Source organism: Solanum lycopersicum, chromosome 11 (genome assembly GCF_036512215.1).
Source record: "Solanum lycopersicum chromosome 11, SLM_r2.1".
Classification (NCBI taxonomy): domain Eukaryota; kingdom Viridiplantae; phylum Streptophyta; class Magnoliopsida; order Solanales; family Solanaceae; genus Solanum; species Solanum lycopersicum.
This window is the reverse complement of record NC_090810.1, coordinates 10,625,707-10,645,189: the sequence shown is the minus strand read 5'-3', so window position 1 is coordinate 10,645,189 and position 19,483 is coordinate 10,625,707. Positions and strand designations below refer to the sequence as shown.

The window sequence follows — 19,483 nt, the reverse complement described above, 5'->3', positions numbered from 1 at the left end:
TAATCACGTTCCTCAGTATAATGCCTTTACCGCTCCTCGTAGCTACTATAACCAACATCTCTTACCTCCTCACAAGAGTGATGCCTATCTTCTCTCCACATGTACAAACCATCTCAATCTTGCTTTCCTTATTTTATCCATCATGGAAGTCACTTTCGCATTATCCCGAATATCTTCATTTCTAATTTTATCATTTTTTATATGCCTACATCTAAAAAGAATCGAGTAAACTGACCTACGAATATAAAAAAGAAGAGAAAATCGAATTAGATAGGATGAGCAACTCATTACAAACAAACATAGCATAGAACTAAAAGAAAATGACCAAAATATCTTCAAATAAACTGTCTACTTACTTCTTGTTTATTATATTAAAAAATATTAAAATATTGTAGAATAATTAATACAATTTATGAAGGACATAGGAATAAAAATAGTACTACTATTTATGTAAGATGAATTTTTTTTATAATTATAAAAATAATACTTATAAAAAACTCCATATGATTTGACCAAAGATGAATATTCAGAAAGTTGTATTGACCATTAAGCCTGCTGGCCCCATCTCACTTCATCCCTGTAAAGCCAATCTGTATTTTTTTTTCCTTTTTCTGCAATCAATGCTCATTATAATTTATATATATTTATATATTCATTTCAAAACCAAGAATCACCAAATCCTCTATTTAAAATCTTGAATTTGGTAATAAATTTATCGTTGAAGACTCCATTGAAGTTTCAAGAACCACTCTTTCAGGTCAGTTTCTCCTATAAAGATGTAAACTTTTACGTGGGTAATCTTCAAATCTTAGTTTTATTCAAAAAAAAAAAAAGATTGGTGCTTCAGAGGATTTTTATTTACAAATCTAGGGTGGGTTTGGATCAATTTGTGATCTTGTTTGAGAAATTCGATCTGAATTATGGTTTCATGGAAGGGATCAAGTAGGAATATTGTGCTTGGATTTAACTCATATTTTTCATTCAGATTTCCTTTTTATAGTTTTATTGAAATGATGAAATGGGATTTAGAGAGTTCCGTTTCAACTAGTCACTATGTCCCATATTTCTTTGAAGAAATGTGTTAATATATGTCAATTGGACTCTGTAATTGGTTAATATTACTGTCCAAAAGAAAAGGGTACTAAAATTAGATAGGAGAAGTATCTTGGAGACCAAGGGTTCATCTGTTTGGTACAATAATATAGCTTAGCCATAGTGAGTAATAAACTCATGGGAGGAAGTCTAACTCGGGAGCTAATATTGTGAGTATGCGTGTTTTGAGAGAGAGAGAAGAGGGAGAGGGATACCCGGGAGAATACTTATTTGATGATCCTCAAATATACTTCTGGTTTAATTTATTTTCGCCTGAATCAATCGAGAATTTTGAGTTGTTTTGGAGCATCAGTTCTAGCTTCTGAGCATTCAGATTCCATACCAATCATTATGTGATAGACCTGAGTGTAAAAACCTTCTTTTCCATGTGGTTTCTGTTGGCAGCCCTGTCTGCAATTGACATAGATAATGGATACAACAATATCAGTTCTTACAAATAAGCTGAGAGATGCATCTGATTGGGTCACATGGATATCCGAAGCTCCGTTTGCAAGAGCTGTGGTGTTTGGAGTTAACATTGGAGGTATTTTCCCTATCCATAAAACAGCTATAATTGTTTAACTAGCTGACCTCTGAGAAGACATACTCTTTTGCCTCTCCTGCAGGGCATCTATTTGTTGAGGGTCTTCTCCTGGTGGTCATCCTTTTCCTACTATCGCAGAAAAGTTATAAACCACCTAAAAGACCATTGACAAAGAAGGTTTGTCAGTCTTCCTTTGTCACACCTAAATTATCCACCGGTTCTTTGTTTGTTACTTGCCTTATTCTGTTAGTCCATCTTTTGTGTTCTTCCACACTCGGTAATTTTCTCATATTGTTTGGGACTGAGGCATTATTATTGTTGTTTGGTTGTTTTTCTCATTCATATGAACACTACATGTTCAACGTCCAATCTATATTTCATACTCGTGAATTGCTCTTCCTCAGTTCCAAAATGATATATTAAAAGGAAAAGAGAGTGGGAGAGAAAATTATTGAATTACAATACACTCCCATCTTCCAGTTTCTGTTTTGTGGAGTTAAATGATTATCTTGTCGGAAAGTGATCAAGGCAGGGATCCAAATTCGAAGACCGGAACTTTCTGATTAATATTCAGAAGACACAGCTTTTAGCTGGCTTCTCTTTAAAGTTGCAAAATTCCTAGGCCATAAAAGATAATAAAGAAGTAACTTAAAAGAACTTACATTCTTAGAAGAATAACATAATATTTTTTAAAGCTGCTGCATTTAACACTCTCTCAAAGTAGAGATCCTCCTACTTAAAGATGTCAAACTCTTCTATTTCAAGTATACTGTAGATTCCTCCATATCCTGTTCTCTTAACTGCAAGGTGCTTGGGAAAATGAGCAGTGAACTTGTAAATTGAAGAACTCCAAACTTTCTGTTTGTTTTTGCAAATCTTTATCTTGACCTTTGTATAGTGATTGGTGTCATCTGGTGCTAATATATTTTCCACTGTTTGATGTTCATAGCTAGGAGGTAGGCTTCTTATTTATAAGCATAGAAGTCTTTCCTTGGCACCATGTACATTATTATCGATGCTGGGTCCTTTTGTACTTTATGTACTCTCTCTGTCCCAATTTAGGTGAAACACTTTCCTTTTTAATTCCTCCCAGTAAGAGTGTCTCCTTTGCTTTAAAATTATTACCCTTCATGAATGATTATTAGTCTCACAAATTGTCAAGTAGTTCTTAGACCACAAATTTCAAAAGACTTCCTTTCTTTCTTAAACTTTATGCCAAGTCAAACGGTGCCACATAAATTAGGGCGGGGGGAGCATTTAATAAATGGAGGAGGTGGACATTATTTGCTTTTGTAATTGTTAAGATAAAGAGAAATGTTGTTTGTATCTTGTCAGCATTTGTTTGTAAGTAGCAAAGTTGTCTATCTTCTATGCAGCATGCTGCTTGAATACATTTAAGCTGATGAACATGTGTGCTCTGCTTTTTAGGAAATAGATGAACTGTGTGATGAATGGGTCCCGGAACCTCTTATTCCCACCATTACAGATGAGATGAAATCGGAGCCTCCAGTACTTGAAAGGTGGAAATACTCTTTCATTTGAAATGCGAAAGCATAAACCTCCTTGTTAGATTCTATTATCACTATTCTGCATTTTTTCTCCTCATTTGTCTAACTATGCTTTTACCACTATAAGATTCTATTCTTACTTAAGGGGAGAACCAGCCAAGGAACTAATTCAAATGTCATACTGTTGTATACTGTGGGAACCACCTCTAGAGCCTCTAGGGCTACCTATCTACTCTCTTTTTCTTATGGTCTGATGATCCTGAACTGAGCCTAGCAAGTACGTTAGAACTTCCAGGAGGAATTAGAACTGATTTAAGGATTTGGTCTCAAACATTTTAGGTTAAAGAAGATGAGACTCAATGGGGTAACAAGGGATGGGACTCAATAAGTTCATTGGGATTTTAAAAGCTATTGACACTAAAAAAACCACTGAGCATGCAGCTCACAAGAGAAGAAAAATTTAGATAAGCTCTAATTGCGTGACACATCTACCTATTCCCTTTTTGGGGTTGAAGAATAAGAAAAGGAAATATCTGCAAGTTTGTCTTGTTAACCCGACAGTCATCAAGATTTGCTTGGTGTTTGTTGCCTCTTATACTCTAGCTTACTCAGGCTAAAAAATTTTAAGTCAAGTTGTGAAGATCATGCCCCCCCCCCCTCCCCCCCCTTTTCCGCCTGCCTCCAATTTTTTTCCTTCCCTTCTATGAGCTACTTTAATAAATTGTACCAAGTACCAACATTATAGCTTGCTTCAAAGAAACCTTCCATATTTCTGTGGTTGTTTTCTCTTTGAGTTCTCTCATTTGTCTAATTGCTTACAAGTTTTATTAATGCAGCGCTGCAGGTCCTCATACAACTATTAATGGCAAGGAAGTAATAAATTTCACTTCAGCTAATTACCTTGGGTTATTAGGAAATGAAAAGTTACTTGTAAGAAACCCTTCTTTTGAATAGTTTGAATTGTCAACCTATATTTTGCATGTGGTGCTTGATTTTCAAATGTATCATTACCTGATGTCGTATATCAGGAGACATGCACCAGGGCATTGGAGAAATATGGTGTAGGTTCTTGTGGTCCTCGTGGATTCTATGGAACAATTGGTATAATATGATATTCATCATTAAGGAGTTAGTTAGTTTTCTTCTGCTGTCCTTGCCAACTTCCACTTTCTCTTTTGGGAGGCCCAACCTTATCATTCTTTATTTCATGCAGATGTTCACCTTGATTGTGAGGCCAGGATAGCTAAGTTTCTTGGAACTCCCGATTCTATACTCTACTCTTATGGACTTTCTACCATGTTCAGTGCAATTCCAGCATTTTGCAAGAAGGGAGATGTCATTGTTGCGTAAGTTTATTCATTCTTTGCTCGTTGATTGTTGATATCATTCTTTACAAATTTAACCAGTGTAGAACAAATTTTTTTTTGAATGGATCCTTACGCAGGATGGAGTATCGTATCTTGGGGTAGGAGGAAGGGATTATGAAGGAACCAGGCTGTAGAAAAAAAAATCAAAATGGCTGTGGTATTGTTAAGACTTCTAAAATGAAAAAAAATAAAATAAGCTGATGTTTGTAGATGGAAATCATTAAGAATCTTCCACCACTCTGTACTCAGATTTCTTTGTGCTATGTTTAGTATCAGAAGGTGGATTTTTAATATTAATAAGCTTCTCACCCGTACGTCTCCTGATAATTTTTTTGTCAACTTAACAAACAAATTTATACCCATAAATAGGTATTGCATCCGTAAGGTTTTTCTGTTGTACATTGCTTCTATAAACATATTAGAGTTTCATGAATTAGTTCTCATTTTCAACTATATCTTTTGCGTGCATAGGGATGAAGGTGTCCATTGGGGAATACAAAATGGACTTCAGCTCTCTAGAAGTACAATCATATACTTCAAGCACAATGATATGGAGTCCTTGAGAAATACATTGGAGAAAATCACTCAAGAAAACAAGCAAGCTAAAAAACTTAGGCGATATATTATTGTTGAAGCACTATATCAGGTACCTTCTGTTTTATTAACAGGGTTTTATTTAATTGTCAAAGCTGTATGTCATAGCATTGCCTGGACCATGATCACCTCCTCAGGGGACGAAGGAGGTGAGAATTTCATAAGCTTGCAATAAGTTAAATCCAATTTAGGCTTGCAGTCAGACTCAAAATTTGACCGGGATTTAACTTTAAAGATGTAAGCAAGGTTGATTAACTGTATATGACACTTTAACTTTTGCATTAGCCGTGGTGACCTGTTATGATCCAGGAAGTTCTGAAACCTGTGACTGGGTTACGTTTTGTTTGCCATTCAAGAGATAAGTCTATAGGATAATTCACTTCTCAATTTAATGCAAACTCTCTCGTCCCCCCACCCCATATCTTAGCCCTTCCTTAATGAAGTGTCAGAATTGGCTTGGCTGTTTCTTAAATTGGGATAAGGTTGCATTTATCTTGTAATAAGAAAACGGAAAGGAAAAAAAACCGACAAGAAAATGTGCAGGTTTCTGTTTGTTGTTTTAACTTGTTAATTGCCAAGCACCCTGTTTCTCTGAGAGGAATATTCTTTAATTCATTTGTTTCTACTTCTTCTAGAATTCTGGTCAAATAGCTCCATTGGATGAAATCATCAAACTGAAAGAAAAATACAGATTCCGGGTATTGTTGGATGAAAGCAATTCCTTGGGTGTGCTTGGCAGTTCTGGTAAAGGTCTAACAGAGTATTACAATGTGCCGGTATGTTACTGATAGCCGCAATCTTCAATTATTATGGATTGTATTTTCTGTATATCCTAAACAGGTTATCCTGTTGCAGGTTGACAAGATAGATATCATTACGGCTGCCATGGGGCATGCATTGGCCACAGAAGGAGGATTTTGCACCGGGAGTACAAGAGTCATTGAACACCAGGTATTGAAGTGTGATAGGTTGCCACCAGACTATAGTCACTTCCAGTGGCGAATCTAGGATTTCTAGAACATAGGTGCAACACTAAAAAATGAAGAAGGAAAGAATATATTTAGTAGGAGTTCCCCTAGTCTTCTAGATATGTAACTCAAACCTTCACCATTTAGTCTTTTTGAATCCTGTAGCATAAATGTCAACAATAATAATATACAATTTTAGAAAGTGCGTACATAAAATACCTAGTTTTACGGAGAGACCACGGGTTCACATGCCTCGCTTTTTGTACATAAATTCTCCCCTGGCCTTTCAACCAAAAAAAAAAAACACGTTCAATCTTAATAATCTTGTCATTAACTCCTGTTCACTTTTTCCAATTAAGCCTTTTTGATGGTGTTCTTTGTTTGGCAGCGTCTCAGTAGCTCTGGCTATGTGTTTTCTGCTTCTTTGCCTCCTTATCTGGCAAGTGCCGCAGTCAAAGCTTTTGATATATTGGAAGAAAATCCTGGTCTTATCACAAAATTGAGGAAGAACATTAATACACTGTTTAAAGGTATATTTGCTCTACACCAAGTGTCTTCCTTACCCCTTCTCCTTGAAGTCTTCAAGCTCATGTCAAGGGTTGTGAAAAGATATTAACTTTTCTACCTGGTATGGTTTCAGGTCTAAAAGATATTCAGGGGATGGAAATAATGAGCGATCCACTATCTCCGATAGTTTTTCTAAGACTCAAGAAGTCCACAGGTTCTTCAAAGAGTGATCTAAAACTATTAGAAGATATCGCGGATCGTGTAAGTGATCATCTTAGTGTATCTGTAGTTTCTTCTTATTCTGTATCTCATACACATCCTAATAATAATCTTCCACACCACAAATATTGTCATTGCAGGTCTTGAAGGAAGATTCCGTTTTTGTTGTTACTTCAAAGAGATCAACACTTGATAAATGTAATTTGCCAGTTGGGCTTCGATTGTTTGTGTCAGCAGGACACTCAGTATCTGATATGGAGAAAGCTAGTAAATCATTGAAGAGAGTCGCGGCTTCGCTATTGACAGATCAGAGCTAGCAGAAGGACGTGGTTTCATCATCTTAAAACTTTGTTGAAAATAGGGGCAGAAACATTCTGGGAGTTCAAATAGGTACATGGAAAAAAATATTGAAGATACTTCTCTTTTTTTTTTTTTTTTTTTTACTTTTGTTGTTCATTAGTGTTTGCATGTCAACTATATTAGATAGATCAAGATTTGCTTCTTGAGGTTGCCATGCTGCAAGCCCAGAGAAGTCAGTTGTCTTGATTAATGTTGTGTTTTATGTAGTTGTGTTAATCTTCTTCCCCTTACTGATTATATAAAGAAAAATAGAATGGTGGGATTTTGTAGTTGACTGTATAGACATGTTATTTCTTATTGGTGTGGAAGTGACAAATCTCAATATTTTAAGGTTTCAGCTAAATATGTGGATTAACTATGTTATGTTTTATTTATATCCTATAGAAGAAATGAAGGAATAATATCTTGGAAATATTTGAGTAAGTATAATCTGGCCTTTATTTTCTGAAGAAAAAAGAAATTCAGGAAAATGGCTTATTTTTATGATAGATGTTTTCTGTTGTTTGTTGGAGAAGAAAAATAGTTTTTGGGGAAAACATATAATGAAAGGTTGATAAAAGTTTTAGCAAATTTGGTTGTGTTTTAATGAGATTTTTTGAGTATTAAAGCTTGAAAATAATGTCTACATGTGAGTTGGAGCAATGATTTGCAAATTAAGAATTGAGATGGATATGAAGGAACATAATTTTGTCTTAAGGTTGTGATTTGGTATACATTATTGTCTTTTTTATTTATTTACATTATTTTGTCATGACTTTTTATTTATGTCAATTTTTTATTTGATAGATTTTGAATCTTTTTCCTCTCATAACGCGATCTATTAAAAACGATCTCTGGGAAAGGAGTAAGGATGAGATTTATTTTACATTTTATAATTTTAAAATTTCACTTTGAGATTACATTGAATATATCGTTATTTTTTTATATTTTATAATTTTCTCATGTTTGATTTGTTAAATTATTTTTAAAAATGCATTCTATAAAAAACAAATTTCTTCGAAATCAAAAAGATAATTCTTTAAGTAATATCAAAATCAAATTTCATGAAGGATCGGATTTCAAGATTATTGTCTCTTCCCCCTTGACCACCCTACCTTCTCGACCTTCACCCATGGTGTTCTTTTAGATTTCATACAAATATTTTTAAGATAATACCTTTACTTATTATTTATCATAGAAAAAAAAGCAAGAAAAACCTTCCAAAAAAAAAATATTTTCATATTCCCTTGTGGGGGAATATGTTTTCCTCAAAAAGAAATTTCTAGCAGACAAATACTTGATCTTATTATTTTTCGAAAAATTATTTCTACCATTCCAAACATAGAGAAGTGTCACACGTAATACACGTATATTAAAAATTAGAGGAATGTTCAAGAGATATCTACGTCTAATCTTCTTGTCAAAGTAATTATATTGTCTACTAAACTATAATTTGTTGATTTTAGTCATACGTTAACATGTGTTCTTTCTTAAATTTCGTAGTGGAGTCCGGATACATCCTAAAACATCATGATATATTGATATATCGCGTCTCGATTTTGGATACATCTTTTAATGTCCTAATACATCACGTTTCGATTTCGAATACGACTCAACATTTCGAAACATCATGTACATTCCGATGCATCGCGTAAAGTGATGACGACGACATATTGCATAAAGTAACATCCTGATATATCACGTGTGTCTCAGTACTTGTGATCGATATATTGAGTAAAAACAATAATTTTTATAATTTTTTGAAATGATAAAGAAATTTTACAAAATATAATAAAATAACTTTGGGTAATGTTTGCTCTTAATACGTGAATGTGTTTTGTTTATTGTGAAGGAAGACGTCTTAATATCATTTTATTTGATTGACTCTGCAGTTTCATGTCATTGTCTAGTTAGTTTTCTATAAGTTACTCATTTGTGTTCAATTTTATTTATATATATAATGATCATGTTTATGTGAAATTGATTTGAGAAATTTGATAGTGTTGAAGGATCGAGTTTATTTATAAGGAGTGCTAATTAGTTCGTTAATTTATTAGTTTATTCTTTTTTTATTTTGAGTGTTTCACTTATATACTATACCTATTTGTTTTATTCACATACTTCATCTACTTATTTATATGTATTATTTTCTTAAACGTGCTACGTGCTTAAACATCCTACTTACTTAAGTAGATGACACAATTGCTTAAAAGAAATTCTTTATGGTATCTCATATAAATCTAATTGCAGTATTTATGATTCAAATACTATTTATACCCTCCAACTAATTAAATGATTTAATTGTAAATCAATTTCCGAATCTACACCATGCATTAAGAATTCCATTTTTTTATTTTTTAGCTTATATAGAAACTAAATGTATGTAATTTTCTTTCACTTCTTTTTCTTTTTTAAATAGACAAAACAATTCTGGACTTTCAAGTCCATATAACAAACTCCTACTAGAATACGCATGAATATACAAAGCAAAAGCTAATAAACAATGTCTCTCTTTTCATGATCGTTTTAGTTCAAAAAAATCATTACTTAAATAACTCAAGATAAAAATTCATAATTATTTTCAACTATATTGTCAACATAAAAGAAGTACAATATTTAGAAGGAAAATTCAGACTACTTTCATGAGTTATATTTAAAGCGTCATTAAAAAATTTTTACATAAAATTTGTATCGAATATTTTTTGTTAATATAGTAAAATATATCAAAAAAACTAAAGGGAATAGGAAAAGACAATGATGGACAACCTAAATAAACAAAGACAATTGCTAATCAAATTAAATTCTAGTACAATTAAAAATATCATTTTGCACTTAAAATCCTTTATTTTCTTGTCACTCTTTTGCTTGTTGTCTCATTAGGTCTCCATTATAATAAAAGTAAAGTAAATCAACCATGTGAAGTGTGAACCCACCCACCCCCTAACTACCCCTTCACAACTAATTTTCTAAACAATTAAATAAATAAAATAACTACTTCATCATAGAGATAAATCATTTTATTTATTTTATAATAAACTAAAAAGGACAGTTGAGATTAGATTAGTGCAGTATCCTCTATGAGATGGATGATAATTATGGATCAATATTAAATATTATTACCGTGAAATTTTACTAAATTAATATAGGTGGAATCACGAAATATTATTATTCTATAGAGGTATTATTTAATTGATAAACTAATTTTTATTAATTTAAAGAGTGTTTTGTAAAAACATCATGTATGAACGTGGAGTCATGACTAATGATCCCAATTAAAATAAATAAATTTACGTCAGTAACCTTTTGGATTATCCGGATGAAAGTGGTACATGTTCAGAGGTCCATATGTGGATATCTGCAAAACAATGTTGATGATTAAGTTGAAGTTAATATGATACCTTTACAACCAATTACGCATAAGAAAACACATATCACATCTAGAACTCTTCACAATTTTATGGTGCAGTTCAAAAATATAACATTGAAATTTTTTGATGCAAAGTTAGAGATGAATTTCAACTAGATTGAAATTTTAATTAAAAAAACCACAATAGAATCATATTTTACTAAAATTTTTAATATTGATTAGACCATATACCTATAGAGGAGGCTTTTGAAAATATATTATCTTATTATTTTATCGAAATATAGGTAATTTTTTTCATTGACCTAAATCAAAAACGAAAAATAATATTATCTCAAATAAATTTTTAATTTATCAAATATTAATTTAATTAGTTTTTACTGTGTAAGTCAAATAGATCCTCTTATTGTAGTTTCACCTGATTATACAACTGATACAAATTATTTATCACCCTCAGTGTTTGAGAGGATGTATTTCCACCTGTTGCTTGTTCCTACGTCTATATCTATTAATCTATATAATCATATTATATTATAAATAGGAAGCTCCAAGATGTAAAGTTGAGTTACCATTTTATCCCTATACTAAATAAAAATGTTATATTCATATTTGATTTTTTTTTTTTTGAAAAATATTGAGCAGTAAACTTTTTTTTATTATTAATGAATTGAGAATATTTGAAGAGTTATGAAAATTAAATAATCTAAATGTTAAAGAAAATGAAGAGACAAATGTTAGTTAATGAGAGCAAATAGGTAGAGATTTAAGTTGCACATTAACTAAAATATAAAAGCAGTTACTTTACATTGCTAGAATCTTAAAAGTTGTAGATTTCAATACAATGAATCTCATAGTTAATATATTAATATATGTTATTTTCAATGATAAATACATGAAAAGAAACTAAAGGGACTAATTAATCATTTAAAGTGAGTATTATATGAAGCCAATAATAGTTTTCATTTTTCTCAAATCCCCTCTCCATTTTTATGGGCTCTAAAGAAGAGTAAATCATTTTTCTGAGCATTTTTTTCTCAATCAATATCAAAGTTAAAGGCTATTAAAATACGCTATGAACGTTGTTCGATTTGTGCAAGAATTTCAGCTATGGATGTTGCTGGATTCGTCAAAGAAATTTCTTAGTGAAGTATACACTCATGACACTTATTATTTAATTTCCTTGCTAGGGCTTAATATCTGCAACACACAACATTAATTTTACGGTAAAAGATTTCTATATTTTACTGATTTTACACATATTTCATTAACGTAGCACATAACATTTCACTTATTCATTTAAATATTGTAGTTGTATAGTTTTTTGGATTTTGGATCTTAGAAACAAAAACACCATATAGGATGCTCATTAATTTTAAGAACATGTAATTTGTATTTTCTATTTTATAACACATAATATAACTTAAAAATATTGCTAATATACAATATTCACAAAAATATTTTTATTTATATGGGAGAAACTAGTAATACTAATATATGCAGAGCCTCTTTCCATTTCCTTGGGAAAACTGCAAATTCGTCGATCTTCTAGGCTAACAAAGGTATGCTCCCTCTCTCTGCCCTGCTTATTTTCCTGTCTTTCCTTTGCGAGTTTGTTTATTGGACTTGGACGACATCTATTGATGTGTATGTTTGTGTCTTTCTTTCGTTTATTCATGTGTCTTTTGTGTTTGCTTTGTTCGTTTTCCCTAGTTTTGGCCAAAGGATTTCGCATACATCTTCTCTATGCTTTCGCCGATGCTCAATAGGAAAAAATCCATGGAGTATTGCTATTGTTTTTCATTTGTTTATCTGGGGTGTATGTAGGTCGTCTAGGTTAGCAAAACTAAAAACATTGACATACCTAGGTGAAGGTAATAATGTCCTGAATTTAGTAGCTCCTTCTGCCGATGCCCAAAACAATAACAAATTAGCTGAAAATGTCATGTTACATTACATTTTAATTTAAGATTTGGAGTTCATAAGCTAAGATTTTTCAAAAGTTACAAGTTAACTTAACCATATTGCACCACAACCACAATAAAATTCAGCTGATACGCCTTCAAACTTTTTATCTGATCCAAGTTATGAACTTTTCTTAATGGCCACATAGCAGCAACAGGGGTAGGGCTGTATACACACTACTCTCTTAGACTCTTTGTAGGATTATATTGTTGTTACATTAAACCTTTCCTAAAATTTCACATAACACTTGATGACAAATTTTCCTTTTCTTCACCACCACACCTTCTTCTTTACAGTATATATACATAAGGTCAATCATGCAACCTAACTTTACACTCTGTCTTTTCTACAAATCCACCTCAAGTTGTGAATTTACAGTTCAAATGTACATATGCTCTTTTTAAGTGTCATCCTCAACAGATATACCAGCAATCGTCGTCAATTGTTTTCTACCAAGACATCTTACAACTATGAACAAATGGCTACAGGAACTTATTATTATGGATATATTATAAGCATATTTGGTTAACCCAAAAAAGAATTTAACTGTTTCTTTTCGTAAATTTTCAAACAATAAATATGCACATTAATTTGTTGCACTCAATAGTAAAAACACTTTAACCTTCACTATATGGGATCAAACCATTCTGGATAACGAAGGCAACAAAGTGTTGCAGCGCCTCCATGAATATCCTATAATACTCGCATGCCGTATCGGAGGATCAAGATACAACGGTAAGATACAAATAATAACGGCTTCTGTTTAGCCTAATGACTTACCAATATTACAGGCTTCAATATTATTGGCTTCACATAATTGGTCTTCTATTTGTAGAGAGGGTCTTTTATTGGTCAAAAAATCAACTTCTGTGTTGCATAACTCTTGTGCCACACTCGCGTGAGTTTACCTACAGCAACTGTAGAGTAGATTTGTGATTTGACAACATAACAACCAAGGATTTCTAATTATAATAGTCTTTGAAACTTTTTATGTCGTTATCGTAATAACTTGGATTGTTGTATATTGAACATTGCCAAGTTTAAAATTTATGGATCGTCTCCTATACGAAGGAAGAAAAAGAGATGGCAATGGGGAAGGTGAGAGATTTTTTACTGTGTTCTTTTTTGTGGGGTTTTTGTAGTTAGAATTTTGGTATAATCTGTTACTTCAGTAAAGTAATGAGAGATAAATGTTGATACCATATGGCCACGAAGTTCACGATCCAGTGTTCTGCCTTTGACAATGATATAATTTCTGTCATTTAACACTTTTATTGTGGCTGCATAAGTAGAAGGTCTTCCAATGCTCCTTAAATTTATTCTATTGTCTTTATTTGCACCATTGATTGCATGGTGGTTTTTGTATATTCTTAATAGATAGAGGTGGAGTTAGGTGGATGTTTATGGGTTCGACCGAATCCAATAACTCTTTCTTAGGTAGGCACTTCCTCGGAAGCCTTATACTTGGTGACCACCAATCATGGATTATGTGAATTGGATCGTAACAGAATTCATTTCAGTTTTATTCCTTGCCTGTGATAAAGATATATATATATATATATATACACGCAACTTTATGTTTGGGATGTTGATTTTACCCAACATTTCACTAATGACTGATTAGTCTTACCATACTAGCTTTAAATGATCTCAATTTGCATATTACAAATGTAATGACCCGTGAGGTTATTTTTGGAAAATTTAAATTATTCGTATAACTTGAGTTAATTTATTTATGAGTAATTGTAGAAAAAAAAATTAATAGATAGTTAGTGGGCTACAGTGATCAGTTATTTAAGATTTTATACTATTAGGGTCATGTATATATATATATATAAATAAAATAAGTTAGTGGTTTTGATCAGTTTAATAAATAATTAATTTAGAAAAGAAGGAAAGGCAGAAACCTTACCTGAGCGACGCACGAGAGAGGAAAGGGAAAGAAATTCGATCTCCAGGTAACAATTAATAGAGCAATTTATCGCAATTGTTTTGTCATATTGACTCTATGTCAAATGGAAATTTTGTATGAATTAAGAATTTGATTTAGCGGAGTGGTTAATATTTTATTCTTATTTAGTGTGTCATTCGTGGGATTTTGGGACTACTGGAAGCACCATTATTTTATTATTATTATTATATATAATTAGTATAGTGATAGTGCTTATAAAGTGTTGGTTACAGGGGTGATTTATGATGCTGTGCATCTTTCTGGAGGGTTTGGGACAATATGATACAAAGAAAAGAAAACAGTGTTGTGGCTATTGATATTATTATATATTCTTAGGTTATTAATTTTGTGTGGAACCCTTATAAAAATAATTGTAATTAGTTGAGTCTTTTTTTAGTATTTCAATGTGTAATGGTTGTCGTACATGTGTGTATGGAAAACAAGTATTTGGAAAAGTGTATTCAAGGGGTATGAGTGAACTGTTGGGAACGGAGGTTGTGCTCCTTCCGTGAGTAATCGGTAATTTGGATTAAAATTATTATTATCATCACATTCTGAGTTAAGTTTTGGTACATGGGGTAGGTAATTAAATATTAGATTTATAGTATCATATAAATACCATTTGAATATGATACTTAAAATATTAATTAACGTCAATAATTACAAATTTGATTATAAAGTTGGGGTGTATTTTTGGGTCAAGGTTAAACACATAAAAGTGTGAATGTTGTTAGTTCTGAAAACCTTATTGTGAATATATACTTGAATAGATTCTATTGGTTCAGAAGCTCAACGGAAAGGGAAGGCTCAAGTCCAAGAGTAATTATTCGATTGGCTAAGGCAAGTGGATTTCTAAACTCTTGTTAAGCGTACGAAATTCGTGTATTTCCTTGTGTGATGTTGAGAATGATTTGGAGACTTGTTGTTTATTTGTTGGTGTTGTATTCTTGTTGCAAATTGTGCTTTGTTATCAAATGTTTATCTCCTCCTTTTCATTTGAGCATGTCATTATTTGCATTGTATCTGAGACATGGTTGTGGTAAGAGGATGTACTATTTTCGAGGGTCGTATCGCGCGCCGCGATGGATATTATATTTCGAGGGACGTATTGCGCGCCGCGAAGGTTACTATTATCGAGGGTCGTGTCGTGCGCCGCGACAGATGCACGGACATGTATGTCCTCCATGGGTCCTGGACTGAGAGACAACGGGTGTGTATCGTTAAGAAAGGCATGCATCACGATATTTGACATTGCATCTCATGGCATTGCACATTTTTATTATTAATGAACTTGAACATGTGTTTTGCTGATCTTGTGATTGTTTCTCTGTGAAGCTTGTGACTGTTGAATATTGAGTTGTTATTGAGAATGTGTAAACTGTTAGAGTGTGGTTATTGAGTGGTGTGTTTGGTAAACTGTTAGGCTGTAGCGTGGAGGTTTAGATAGGGCGTAAGGAGTACCAGTATTTTGTTCACTTAGCTTGTGTTTAGAGGTTTGCTTGTTGGGTACCGCGTGGTTTGGTACTCACCCCTTGCTTCTACAAATTTTTGTAGGTTACGGGCCCGGATTTTTGTGATACCTTCCATTCTCTTCGTTTCCGAGGCATCTTGTGGAGGATTGTGACGTAGCTGCTCGTCATCTCAGCGAACTTTCCTACTCCAGTTTATGACTTTGTTTTTACTTGAAAGACAACTTCATTTTAGACTTCTATTTTGTTTCAATTCTAATATTTACATTAGAGGCTTGTGCACGTGACAACCTGGTTTTGGGGATTGAATTAATATGACTTGATTTTTTTTTATAGAAATTGTTGTTGGGATGTCATTTACTTCCGCACTTTGTTAGATATTGGGTTTTAGGCTGACTTGTCTTGGTGGGATAAGACGAGTGCCATCACACCCATTTCGGGTCGTGACAACAAAATAGTTGAATGCAATTTGATGTTATGCTTCGTTTGTGTGGGTTTAGATTTCTTCAATTTTGGCTTTCTTTTTTTGTCTTCTTTAGCTCCTTTTTATCTTAATTTTGGACTTTGCTTTGAACTTTAGTTTTTTGTATTTCTGAGTTTCATCTTGTTTGTCTATAGTTTCAAATGAAAACATAAAAACATAACATGAAATTAACTGTGAAACTAAAAATACGATGATAAAAATAAATCCATCGGAAAATTAATTAATGAAGCGAACAGTAGAAACCTACTGCTTCAATGCTATCCTTTGATCCCCCGCACATATTTTTGAGTTCAAAATTGGTTATAAACTTAAAATTGAACTGAAATTTTTCTCCTTCCCTTCCCTTCCCTTCCCTTGTTCTTTTATTCGATACTTACACAGACACATAGCCATCATCAAACATGCATAAATATTACTGCAACTTAGAACCTGTATATTAAAGTATATTTTCAAATTTCAATTTTTCTTGTCAGGTTCTCATAGGATGTTGTTTCATATGTGTATTGTGGTTCATTTCTAGGAAATTCAAGTACCTGTTTTAGGCAGGAGAAATTCATTAGATGGTGAAATTGGGAGTAATGAAGGACTATGTCATTATAGAGGTAATTTCAGGGAGTATGTCTATACGCGTTATATGAGGGAGGTTTGCTCAAATTCAATTATGGAAGTCAATAGAACACTATCAAATTCTTGATTCGTAGTGCTTCAAAGTTCTCTCAATTTTACTAATTATAAATGCTTATTAACATGTTTAACATTTCCTCAACTTATAAGTACCTAATTTAACTCACACAAGTGTATCATTGACGATCAAATTAAACACAGCAATTCAAATTGATCCCCCTTATGGACAATGACAACAACTACGAGCATGGTATTACTTTACTCCTCCATTATTCTCACTATGTTTTTATTCTACATAGATGAATTAAACACTGTCAACAATTGAGCTTCTTGGAATTATATGCAGGATAATAGAGAATAAAGCTACACTTACTACATTTACTTTGAGGAGCACATCCAAATCTGGATCTCTCATCTCCACTCCAGTAGATGAAGAAGTCATCCCAATTGCAAACGCCAAATCCCAGAAAAATATTAGTAAAAAAATTAATTCATTATTTATCTAACACTCACAACAAACACCTGCATTCACTTTCCTTACACAGGGACAGACATTTTCAATTGAAGCAAAGATATCCTTCCCGGCTAACCAAAAGAAATACTATGTTGTAGTATGTTTTAACTGTGGACAGGACGTCCGTTACCCAATCATCATGCAAATTCACTGCATGAACTGCGGCCAACACATAATGTTCATCCCCAAGTACTATATTACTGCACCAACAACATCAAATTTGTGTACTTAATTTTTTATGACAAGTAATAACGTTTTCAACATACAATCACAGGTGTCGATTTAATGTAAATCTGGAAGATAACTCAGGTACAACAACAGGAATGATTATTATAAAAAAAGGGAGAAAAATTGCTATCCCTAAGTGCGGAAGAAAAATACGAAAGAAATTACAGTCAGATATAAACTCTAACTAAATAATATAGGTATGATTCTTACATAAATAAAGTGATTAACATGATTTCATACATAATCAATTCATGCAATTATCCCCCTATAAAGGATCACACAGGCTTACCAACAAGATCTTTTCTATTCAGGCAAAAAAAGGCGTTTACACGTGCTCCAAATCCGAATGCTACAAAACTATACATTCAGTCGTGCATGGAAAAGGAATACACCACATCCTCCTACAACACCAAACGAAATCAATATCCAGGAAGTAAGAAAAGGAAAGCAACAGGCTGAACAAGAACAAACGAGTAAACATGCAGAATCATCATCACTAAGAATGAAGCAGAAGTTGGAGCCACCAACTCCAGAAAAACCAAACTAAAGGTCATTATCACTCCTAATTCATTGTTCAACCTATATTTCTCCAACATACTAACCAAACATCTTCTTTCGAAATAACTTTTATAGTTGATCCAAGCTTTTTGGCAGCTACTTTTTACCTCTGTAAAGAACAGGTAAGTGCAGCTCCATTGGTTTATGCTAAAGTCTCAAATACAAATATTTGATGTAATATTTCTGCCTTACAGGAAATAACACTTTTGGAGATCTCATCAGGTCAATCAGTTGCCCACCACTTCGTACAGTTTCTGCTTTGCCACCAGGCCAGTCAAATCTTTTTGCCTGAACTCCATTCAGAATCCAACTTCAAAGGCCTAACACACAACTGCACCACTAACATCCATTTTCCCTCTTTTCTTTGCGAGCTTACTGTATAACCTTACACAAAAGTAATGTAAATATATTTCAAATATGACCGCGTTTTCTTTATTTTTATGCTAATAAAAAATTCGCCCGTGCAACATCGATACAAAATTTGTCCGTGCAAACACCCTAGTATCATTATAAGTGAGAAATTTCAAAATAGATTAAATGTTTTTAACACAACAAAAGTTTATCCTTTTATATCCATGATCGAATTATTACTATTATAAGTAATAATAATAATAATTCACCTAAGAAAGTTAATTTTATATCAAAGTTTTAATTCATAAATTTGAATGCTACATAATTTGATGGTCTTCGAACAGTGAAATATATAAAATAAAATTCAAGTCTTATGTCATTATGCTAATTTGGCAGACATTTTGCATTTTACTTTAGAACCAATTGTAACATTCTTTGAAATTCGAGAATATAAAGACTAGTAAAACTTGAAGAAGAAAACAATGATAATACTACGAAGAACATGAAAAATAAAAATATCTTTAAAAAAATCACTATAATTTCTAAAGTTTCTGCCAAAAAACTGTCAAAATTTTCATAAAATTTTGGGGCAAGTTACATATTCAATAGATTAGCAAAAACTAATTATATTCATTAGCTAAAAATTAGAATAAATTAATTCTTACTATTATTTTGATAAACAAGGATTTATGTCTATTTTTCGATTAAAAAAATCATTACTTGGAAAAGGGACAAAAGGGTAATGAAAATAAAACTCACTAAGCAATCATCTGATAGAGTATACAAGATATATACTCCAAATCATGTAATATATATTGCTTAGATACACCTAATCAAATA

General features: G+C 32.5%; 1 protein-coding gene and 1 long non-coding RNA gene across 3 annotated transcripts; both read left to right on the top strand.

Moving 5' to 3' along the window:
• Window positions 1-400: 400 nt before the first annotated feature.
• Window positions 401-7,502, top strand: LOC101248352 (long chain base biosynthesis protein 1). Its single transcript, XM_004250358.5, has 13 exons — window positions 401-757; window positions 1,498-1,636; window positions 1,719-1,813; window positions 3,065-3,156; window positions 3,981-4,074; window positions 4,173-4,245; window positions 4,358-4,490; window positions 4,983-5,157; window positions 5,741-5,881; window positions 5,961-6,056; window positions 6,462-6,603; window positions 6,714-6,841; window positions 6,940-7,502. Exons 2-13 carry the CDS (start codon window positions 1,522-1,524, stop codon window positions 7,114-7,116), a joined length of 1,461 nt encoding a protein of 486 aa, XP_004250406.2. The 5' UTR covers window positions 401-757; window positions 1,498-1,521; the 3' UTR covers window positions 7,117-7,502.
• Window positions 7,503-11,946: 4,444 nt separating this feature from the next.
• Window positions 11,947-16,223, top strand: LOC138339622 (uncharacterized). Of its 2 annotated transcripts, XR_011212488.1 has the most exons (3): window positions 11,948-12,061; window positions 15,186-15,255; window positions 15,970-16,223. It is a non-coding gene; the product is annotated as an uncharacterized lncRNA (long non-coding RNA). The 2 variants fall into 2 exon arrangements; XR_011212489.1 differs by lacking the exon at window positions 15,186-15,255 and having other exon boundaries at window positions 11,947-12,061.
• The last annotated feature ends 3,260 nt before the right edge of the window (window positions 16,224-19,483 follow it).

Bases quoted from the DNA above. Each gene is read 5' to 3' on its own strand.
- LOC101248352 (XM_004250358.5), top strand. From the start codon at position 1,522: ATGGATACAACAATATCAGTTCTTACAAATAAGCTGAGAGATGCATCT. The intron at 4,075-4,172 runs GTAAGAAACCCT...GTCGTATATCAG, and splicing joins TAGGAAATGAAAAGTTACTT to GAGACATGCACCAGGGCATT. The intron at 6,842-6,939 runs GTAAGTGATCAT...TTGTCATTGCAG, and splicing joins TAGAAGATATCGCGGATCGT to GTCTTGAAGGAAGATTCCGT.